The sequence below is a fragment of the Phalaenopsis equestris genome, unplaced genomic scaffold (assembly GCF_001263595.1).
Source record: "Phalaenopsis equestris unplaced genomic scaffold, ASM126359v1 Scaffold000080, whole genome shotgun sequence".
Taxonomy (NCBI): domain Eukaryota; kingdom Viridiplantae; phylum Streptophyta; class Magnoliopsida; order Asparagales; family Orchidaceae; genus Phalaenopsis; species Phalaenopsis equestris.
In genome coordinates, this window is record NW_018164522.1 from 116,193 (window position 1) to 127,021 (window position 10,829).

At 34.9% G+C, this 10,829-nt stretch overlaps 1 protein-coding gene across 1 annotated transcript in view; it reads left to right on the top strand.

The window, feature by feature from the left end:
- LOC110019813 (long chain acyl-CoA synthetase 4-like) overlaps nt 1–10,829 on the top strand; it is an 80,361-nt gene that overhangs the window by 12,179 nt on the left and 57,353 nt on the right. The window contains exons 9-11 of the mRNA XM_020717653.1: nt 1,675–1,842; nt 1,977–2,087; nt 2,153–2,240. Coding sequence (XP_020573312.1) covers nt 1,675–1,842; nt 1,977–2,087; nt 2,153–2,240 — 367 coding nt within the window. The remainder of the gene's footprint in view (nt 1–1,674; nt 1,843–1,976; nt 2,088–2,152; nt 2,241–10,829) is intronic.

Here is a 10,829-nt window from a genome sequence, read left to right on the forward strand (position 1 = left end):
ATTTCCACACTTCAATTGGGATATCATCAGGTCCTACAAACTTTCCACCCTTGGTTTTCTTTAAAGCCTCCTCAACTTCTTTTTTACTAATGCGACGGTAAAAATGAAACATTTTAATATTATTCACGATATTAAGATCACTAAAGTCGATCGTATTTTCAGTAACTTCATTAAAAAGTTTATCAAAATAACTCACCCACCTATGTTGAATATCTTTTTCTAAGAAAAGTACTTTTTGATTTTCATCTTTAATACATTTTACTTGAGTTATATCTTTATTTTTCTTTTTCTCTTTGTTTGGCTAGTTTATACATATATTTTCACCCTTCTCAGTATCTAATTTATTATAACGATCATTAAAAGCAGAATTTTTAACGTCACAGATTATTCTTTTAAACTTCCTGCGTGCCGTTTGATATTTTTCTCAGTTCTCAAAGCTTTTACAGTTAAACCAATTTTTATAACATAACTTCTTATATTTTATATTTTCTTGCACATTATTATTTCACCATCAACTATTTTTATTTATAAAAATTTTTTCTTTTAATTCTCAAAGCACATCTTTTGCTACTTGTTTAATAGTGTTTCTTATTTTATATCACATAACATTTGCTTCTTCATGAACATCCCAAATTTTGAAATCTTGAATTTTACTCATAAAAATAATTTTATTTGTGTCTTTTAGGTTCCTACCACAAACTAGAAATTTAATTATAATCTGCGTAACTTATGAATATGAAAACATAATGAGGTAGGAGATGACTATGCAAAGAAATCCAGGCTTCATGCCAGACATGGAGGTTATTTTCCCTGAAAATTATTAGTCAACTTGTACGAGACTCAAAATTCTCATTTAACAAGCACACTAGTTTGAAGAAATTTAAGTATTTTATTATGCAATTGAATATATAATTACATACGTCAACTTTTTGTTTATAATCATTGAACATTTTGTAGTTGGTAGTGGACGCTAGCTTAGTAAGGGGCCTTGGAAGCTAATTCACTGGTCTTGCTTTCAAACCTTCTGTCCTGGTTTGCATGATCAGCCCCGCTAAAAACTATAAGCAGAAGATACACAATTGGACATGAAGCAGTGCCAATAGAGATTTGTGGCTACAGTTTCGGTGGTAGACAACAATTCCATATCCAATTATACATTAACGACGTGAAGCACAGGATTATCCTAGGATTAAGTATAAGAGCCAATAAATGCATAAACCCATACGGCTAAGTATAGGAGCCAATAAACCTATAAACCCATAGATGCAAAATCGTCAAATGAACTAGCTGAACCATAAAAACCTAGAAATTGTACAAAACTAAATAAACTGAATCGGACTATCGAATCACAACATTAGAGAACACAACCCATTCTCTTAGATAAGATTAGCGTCATAAGCAATGTTTGAGCAAAAAGTGAAATCGAAAACACAATAGAAAACTGTGACATGCTGAAACTCAAGTAAAAGATTTCTGGTATCATTACTTTGATCGCCGTTTTTAGAGAACGTAAACTTGTACATCTGCTTTAGTAAATGGTGGTTTTTCTTCGATTTTGTTCCTAAATCTGCAAATAAATTGAAATGAGAACAAATATAATGTACTGTACTTGGTATTAAACCTTATGTTCCCAGTTTTCTGGTTTTTTATCATAATTTGCATACGTTACTGTAGGGTGATAATCAGCTCTATGATCTTCCGATAAAGCAAAAGACAGATATTTGCACTATAATGTATACTAGTGGAACAACTGGAGATCCTAAAGGTGTTTTGATTTCCAATGAAAACATCATAACTCTTATTGCTGGCGTGCTTCTGCTGCTCCAATCTGCCAATGAAGAGGTAATTCATATGTTTTGGTATTGTTACCATTGTTCTAATCACAAAGTTTTATTTTATTTTTCTTTTGTTTATTTTTTAACCTGCAGTATGATTTTTTAGTATTGTATTTTAAGATGTTCTTTTAAACATTTCAGCTGCGTGATGATGATGTTTACTTGTCTTATCTCCCTCTGGCACATATTTTTGATCGGGTAGTTGAAGAAATGTTCATATTTACTGGGGCCTCTATTGGCTTTTGGCAAGGGGTAAGCCATTCAACTATAAACTTTTGGTCTGTTTCTACGTCAACTAATTGTTAATTTTGTTTCAGGATGTTAAACTTTTAGTGGAAGACATTGCGATGCTAAAACCTACTATCTTTTGTGCGGTTCCACGTGTACTTGACCGAATCTATGCTGGTACTTCATCATTTTAAAATATTACGTAGTGTTATTTTGTATATTGCTTGCATTAATCTTCGATAAGAATGTTTTGGTACAATTCTGAATATGATATATAAATTTTAGATAAATAAAAGGATAAACAAAAAGGTAATATGGTTACAAGGTGGACAAAAAGCTGTATAAATTATGGCACAAATAATTTGGATGAGGCCAATGAAAAGTTGCAATTAGATATGTATTGACTAAGATAGCATGCACCGTTGTATGCATGATATGATCCAAATATTACCGCTCTATAGTTTTCATACGAGTATTATTCCTAAAATTGTTATTGGACATAAAATTATGTCCACTACCACTGGATATCAAAATTTAAAGCCAGTTTCGTTATAGGATTTGCAATGATTATGCCAAAATTTGCATTAAAAATATCAAATAAAATTTTTATCAAAGTCAATTTATTTGCCTAACTGGAGTAAATTGTTGCGAGAGTCAAATTTGTTCCTTTTGTTATGAGACATGAGGCTTACGACCCTTTGCTATGGGATTTTTGTTCCTAAAAAAATCACTCGCAATCTTCAGGATTTACTGTGTGCCACTCCTTGTGATTCAATTTCTATGATTATGAGATCGTAAGTCTTCCTTGTCTCCTAATTGCATGAGTTTTGTTTACAATCCTTTGCGGTTGTTTTTTCTCAAATAGGGCCTATAGATTCTACTTGTCGATTTTTATATTTAATTGACAATGGGTTGTGATTATAAGTAGAGGTTTTTGGGAGAAGTAAAAATAATTTTGGTTGGTTTTTTCTTTATTCTACACTGATTTTTATAATAATTCAGTGCTAGTGAAATTGGTTTTTACTGGCCAATGCAAATTAGAGATTTTAAATTTGAAGGGGAAGGTGTCTCGTTATTTCATCGCAAGTTTTAGATTTGTTCTTTATTGATCTCTTTTCTTTTCCGTTTCTCTCTCTAATTCTAGTGATTCACATGTTTGTGTAGCTAAGTATCACCAAATTGGGAGCAATCTAGTTTGTCTAGTAACTCTCTAGTTGCACCGCAATTTCATTTGAACTCTCAACTTCATTTGAATGTGAAATCTTTTCATGCTCCAGGTAATTTATCATTTGTGCGGAATTCATATATATTTTTGGTTTCCATATAAAGTGACAAATAATTGTTTTAAATTAAAAGTTTATGAGCTTCAAAATTGAACTTGTGTGTGTAATTCTGTGTCTCATTCTAGATTTTCACTAGGAAATTTCAAATATTAAGATTTCCCGCCTCATGCTTTTAATTTTCATCAGCGAGTCCAAGAAAAACTAAGGATGAAATATGAAGCAATGCCTGGAATAACTTTTAGCACAATGAGCTTGTTGATCTGATGAACAATCGTAACAATCTCTGCATGAAAGCATGTAGAAAACAACATTTAAGAAGCGTTTTTCCATTAACAATATGTTTCATTTTTAACACGTGGATTTAGAATTTCAACTGTAAAAACAAAGAAATATTAAGAAATATGCAGCATTCATTGTACAAAATATTGACAGGAAGCCAGTGGAATGATAGAACCTGATAAATTGATAGTGGATGGAGGGTTAAACTGTACTTAGGAGAAGATGCTTTGCTGGGTATGCAGTTGAAGAGAGAGAGAACTTGACATGACCTTCTTTTATTCCGTGCATAGGTATTCCAATTGACATTTTGTTGGGCTCTGATGCCAAATAACGATATGAACAGTAGATGAAAATTTGTTATAATGTGTTTGAGGAATAACTTGAAAATTATTCACGGGCCAGATGAGAGAGGAAGAATGATATATAATACTAAGGAAGGTAGAAAGAGGGAGCAAATCCTAATGGAGTATTCAAGCCATTATGCTTTGATTTTTTTATTCTTTAACTACTCCATACAAACCTACATGCCTTTTTATAGAAGAGGATTCCTAACACATGCAAAAATTGCCAATGAATAATAAGGAAATTTATAATGCGACCTTATTACATATTCAAAGCATAAGATATTTTTTATGTTGAAAAATACTTTGACATGTATACATTAGATGATCCATCTGTGGAATGATCACTTACCGGGATGATCCTACATATTGCAAATTGTCACAACCCAACTCGGTGCTTAGAATTAACTAAAGCGGGTACAACGGCCGGATGGTATTAACATCTAATTATCTACATTTTGAAAATTTTCAATACATATAAAAAGACCACTAATTCACAAAATGCAATGAAATCTAAAATATCCAGAACAATAACATCCAAAGAAAATATCACAAGACAGTACTAAATAGTATATCAATATCTGAAAGAAAAAGTAAAGAGAAATCATCATCATAACAAATATACCTATCAATAGTAACCCTTTTCTAGCAAACAAAGTCTCTCCTATCAGACATAACATGAAAATTTTCTTCTATTGAAAAAAACATTAATTTGCAACTATAAGTAGAACTTAGGGTCTGTTTGACGCAATTGTTGATTATTTATAATCTGCTGATAAGCAGATTATTTTGATAATTTGATAATCTGCAAATTATTAGAATAAGTTGGCTTGCTGTTTGAGGGAGCTTATTTAAAATAGCTTATTGATAGCTGTTGCAGGAGAATTGACCATTCTGCCCTTGTTTGGCGAAACTGTTTGTAACAGAACTTATGTAATCATTTATTTTTTTATAAATTATTAACTTATTAGCTAATAAATTTTGATTAATCAATTATTAATTACGTGAAGATATATAAATTATAATATATTTCTATTATAATTAAATTGATGATATATAAATTAATTATAGATTCTTAAATTAATTATAATTAAAATTTTGATATAATTAATTATAGATCTTTAAAAAATTATGATAAATTAATTTAACTCAGCCCCCATAATGCTATAGGTGAAAGTATTAGGCATCGTCCTGGTTCAGCTCTTTCTCGTCGGGGAGGAGAGGACAGAATCAGAGATTAGGCTCGCCAGAGCGCCGCTTGTCTCAACGGAGAGAACGAATTGGATTTGGAGGGCCTTCGTGAACAAACCTCGCTTGTCACTCCCCCTCCCGGTTTCGCCCAAAACTATCGCCTTCATGAACGAACCTTCGCCAGTCGCCATTAGAGCTAGCTGGGAAGCCAACAACGGGATCGCAAAGGATCGCGAAGGCAACGACAGAAACCAAAAATTATCAAGGAAGGTAAGCCTGTTTGCGCCATTCTTCCTGTTAGCTTGGTGAGAGGGCGAGGGCGAGGGGGCACCGAAGGAATTTTTCACGCGAACGCGGGAAGTAGGTGCAGGACGCTGCTCCTTCTGTTAAGAAAATCCTTAAGCGCTTGTTAGCGGCAGGAATAATCTGCGCCTAACGTGTTTTTCGAACACCGCTATGAAAACATTTTTCAAACACCTCTGTGGCGTTTTCATACCGCCACCGCACCCCAATAAGTCACCCCAAATGGGTCCTTAATTATAATTTAATGAGTAATTATAATCTAATATACATTAAATTCTTATGCTATGCTATGCATGATTGACGCATGAATGATCAAAAGAAAAATATAGTTCATTTCATTAAAACTTTAAATTTATCCCATGAGTTATGTTTCACTTTATGTTTTTATCTTTTTCTTACATTTTTTAAAGTTATAACATGATTACTGTCATACCCGAAGGTATCATAAAAACTGTTCTCGAAGATACTCTTAAAATGTGTCCGAAGACAGTCTCAAAATGCGTCCGAAGACACCCTAAAAAATGTATCTGAAGGTTCCTTAAAATTGCACCTGAAGATCCACCTTTACGATTTCTTTTAACGTGCACAAGTACATTATATCCCATGTCAGTACTATCTGAGAGTAATCTTGTATGAGTTAAACATTTAACTTTTATTTCATTTCATTTAAATTACATCCTTATAAAGACATTAAACATTCTTTTTTTATTTCTCCTTTCATTTCTTTCATTCTAAAGCAATACAATGCATATAATCATAAAATAGTTTTCTAAAGCATTAAAGAAATTTTTTATTTAATAAATTTTAAATTTAATACATATAAGAAAATATTTACTCACCTTAGCCTTAAGAGATCTCTTACATAGTTTAACCCTTCACTTCACTTATTTGGATAAGCAACCAGTATTAATGATTGTGGTATCATTTGATAAGACTTCTATTCTTAAAAGAAATAATTAATGCATCTAATAACAGATAATTAAAATGACACATAGGTAATTATATAATTTGTTATCTTAAAAGTTTGATTAGCTTCCTTGAACAAAATTTTTCCTTTTTTCTTTTACAACTTTAATTGATTCAGTCTCCAACCTTCTTCTTTAATATCTGATTAATTCTGATTAATTTAAATGTGTCATGCTGATTAATTTAAATGTGTCATGAGCATTAATAAGTAAACCAATAATTTCAATTTAAGCATATTTACCTCATAAAACATTAAACACCCAGAAGATTTGGTTATCATCGTTCGCACATAAAACCCAATTTCACGCACGGCCAACTCCTTTCTCTTACGCATCAAATGCATCCACGTACAATATTTGATTTAAATTCATAACTCATATATATATTTGAAAAAACCTAGTGCAATTATATTATAGAGGAAAAGGTACAGATAAGTTGTATGAGTGGTCCTAAAAGAAGGTACCAACCAACACGATACAATACACACAAAAACTAAAAAAAAAAGTTACATATAAGATCCAAAAAAAACCAAAAACCATCAACGCGTGCAAAAATCTAGGGGCGAATCAGTTTAGTCTTGCCTCTACCTCGAGGTCTCAGAAGGGAGCCGACTAGCAAATTGGTGAGGTGCGCTCCATTACCCGAATTAACCAAAGTATCATCCATCAAATTCTTGAGCTCTAGTAGGTTTCCATTTTTCTTCTTCTTTCTGGATGTGTAAATTTGTCATTTCTCATCCGAAAATTGACTCATTTGATCGGTGGATTGGTCCAAAGGTGGCCGGACAAGTGTAGGCTATTGCACATCATGGACCCCATGTGCTTGAGTAACATTAACATCTTACTCGACCTGATGAGACGGTAGAGAAATAGTAGCAAAATTGTCACCCGTAACATGAGTGATAGATTCTAGGGTAGGTGAAGTCTGAAATGTGTCCCTCGCTCCCACGAAAGGAGATTCCAAAGATGGGGAAATTACAACATTGTGTTGAGGCTGACTGGTTGACATATGGATAGTGACTTCTTTAGGGGTATTCTTTTGATGATCAATACTGTCGATAACTTGAAGCATATCAAAAGGAAGGGGAATCACTGCCTCTGACAGAACACTTTGCTTTTTTGGTTTGAAGTGGGGGTGTAGATGATGACATTGAGAACTAGAGTGACCAAACATACGACAGTTCGAACAATACGAATGGAATTGCTCAATCACAACATTTTGCCAATAACCATGATGTTGTGTGCCTAACCAAATTTTCTTAGAAGCGGTAGACGTGATGTCCCTTTCAACAAGTACTTTAGCTTCAGATGGACGAGAAAGATTAAAAGTAGGAATGTTTGTTTTGAGTGGCTTACCATAAGTTGAGGCAATAAAGTACAACACTTTTTGAGTAAAATAATAAAATTTCAGGCCAGAGAGGCGAATCCAGACCAGAATCATTAATACTTAGGTATGTCTTCCTTCCCGTTCGGCTTTGTTAGGGTTTTGCCTGATGGCGAGCCCTAACAACTGTTATTGCTTCGCTACTTTCTCTCCGGCGTCTTCATTGCTTCTTCTCCGGTGTCTTCACGCCTGATTTCTATTTCATCTCCCCGGGTCTCGCGAGTTTTGCTCTGTGGCGCGACCTTCTCGTCTCGCGAACTTTCTCGGCTCGGGAGTTCTCGGCTCGGCGGCTCCTCTGCGGTGCGACTCGTCTTCTCTATGCGATTTCCCGTCTCGCGGGTGCGGCGGCTGTCTTCTGGTCTCGTGAGTTCTGCGACTTCCCTTCTCGCGAATTTTGCGACTTCCTGTCTTGCAGCTCCTCCCGTCTCACGAGCAGCTCTGGAGTACTCGGCTCTGCGACTCCTCTGCGGTGTGGCTCCCGCGTGTTCTCCTTTTTACCTTCGGTCCACGTCATTTTTTCCTTGTTTTCTTCTTTAACGCCACATGCCACACCTTTATTTGAGGATGACTTCAGACAGATCGTATGCAGCTGCCCTCACGGGTGTCCACGCCTCAGGTACACTTAAATCGTGCTCTTTTCCTTCTTCGTTTGAGTGGGAGGAAGACATCAAAAAACCTGGTAGGAAGAATTGGAAGCCTGCCATCTTTTTTACAGAAGCTGAAAGTAGTCAACTTGCTTTCTCCTGTCATCTGAATTTGGTTGAGAAATTTCTATATGATTATTCCAAAATGGAGCTTATTCGTAAGGAATTTGAACTTATGTATCTTGTTGAGGAGTGAAAAATTGGACTATTAGATGGAAGATATATTGTTATTCAAATTAATAATGAAGAAGATTACACACGCTTATTTGCTAGAAGGATAATCTTGATTGTTAACAGAACAATGAAGATTTTAAAATGGTCTGTGAATTTTGACCCACAGACAGAATCACCAATCATTCCGGTTTGAATTCGCCTTCCTGGTCTGAAATTTCATTATTTTTCTCAAAAAGTGTTTTATTCTATTGTCTTAGCTTATGGTAAGCCACTCAAGTCTGACATTCCTACTTTTAATCTTTCCCGTCCATCTGAAGCCAGAGTACTTGTTGAAAAAAACAGTACTTCTTCCGTTTCTGAGGAAATTTGGTTGGGCACACAACATCATGGATATTGACAGAAGATAAAGATTGAACATTTTCCTTCGTATTGTTCGAACTATCGTATGTTCTGCCACTATAGTTCTCAATGTCATCATCTATATCCCCACATCAAACAAAAAAAGTACAGTGCTCCGCTAGAGGCAGTGAACCTCTTGATCAACTTCAAGTTATTGACACCATCGATCATCAAAACAATACACTTGAAGACATCACTATTCCCGCATACAATATGTCAACCATTCAGTCTGCATATATTGTTGTAGCTCCCTCGTCTTTGGAACATCCTATTGCGGAGGCGAGGGAGATTCTTCAGACTCTGCCTGCTCTAAAACGTTTCACTGATATTACAGGTGAAAGAGTCTGATTTTCATATTGGCAAATCCTGCAATGTTCTTCAATCTTTCCACGATGCTCTTGAAGGTGGTGGTGATCACACTTTCATTAAAAAACTTGGCAAAAAAAAGGGAAATTGACGCTCCTCAATCACTTATTTTCACTGAAGTTGAAACCAGAACTCTCGCGTACTCTTGGCGTTTTGCTCTAGTGGGGAAATTCCTTTATGGTTACCCAAAATTGGAGATCATACGAAAAGAGTTTAATGCTATGAAGCTATTGGGCAATTGGAATATTGGCTTACTTGATGGTCGACATATACTTATTCAGTTATCTCACAATGCCGATTACACTCGCATTTTTTTCTCAAAAAGTTATCAAGATCGAAAACAGTTTTATGAAAATTCTGAAGTGGACTGTCAATTTTGATCCAAAAGCGGAATCTCCTATCGTTCATGTTTGGATAAAGTTTCCGGGGTTAAAACTACATCTGTTAAACTTGGAAGTTTTCTACTCTTTATCAACTGCTTACGGTAAGCCTCTCAAGGTTGATAGTTCTACGCTTACTGTCACCAGACACTCTGTGACTTGTGTATTAGTTGAGAAAGATATCACTCAACCAGCTCCAGATGAGGTATGGATTGACACCACTCACAACGGGTATTGACAAAATGTTGAAATAGAACCATACCTTCCTTATTGCTCTCATTGTAGTATGTTGGACTACTGTTCTACTATTTGTTATCGCTTGCATCCTCATCTAAGGCCAAATATTGCTAAAGATCAGCCACCTACCGTCACTGTTGAGAATGTGCAACCTGATCCTCTTTCCAACATCGAATTCCAGATAAAGAACACCATACTATAAGTACAGATCTAAATTTGCTTGTATCACTCACTATTATTGAAGAAGACTCACTTACTTGTCAAGACACACGAGAGTGATCCTTCAATCCGATAAAATATCAGCTGGTACAACAAGTAGTTGCTTCTAATGTTCAACAACCTACACATATCCGACACACTTTAGACCAACCCAATGATCATGCGACGAAGGTGCGAGCCAATCTTTGGATGAGGAATGACAGGTCTATTTCAGGAGGAAGAAGAAGAATGGAGTCCGACTCGAACTCGGGAATTTATTGGATGATACATTGGTTACTACTGGCAATGACACTTATCTTACCAATTTATTAGTTGGCTCCTTCCCTAGAAGTAGAGGCAGAGACAAGACAAAATTGGGTCGCTCTCTAGCTACCTGATACTCCGTATTTTACACTTTTTGATATTTTCTTTAGGTCTCTTATGTTTTTTTTCTATATATATTTTTTTTGGAACCATTTAATGTGGTGGTTATCGTGTGAGCAAGGAGCATGTTTGGGCCCTCCTACACAATCTATCTGTATCCTACTTTCTATTTAATATATTAGCCTTTGGGCTTTCTCAAAAAAAATAAAAATAAAATAATATATATATATATATATAT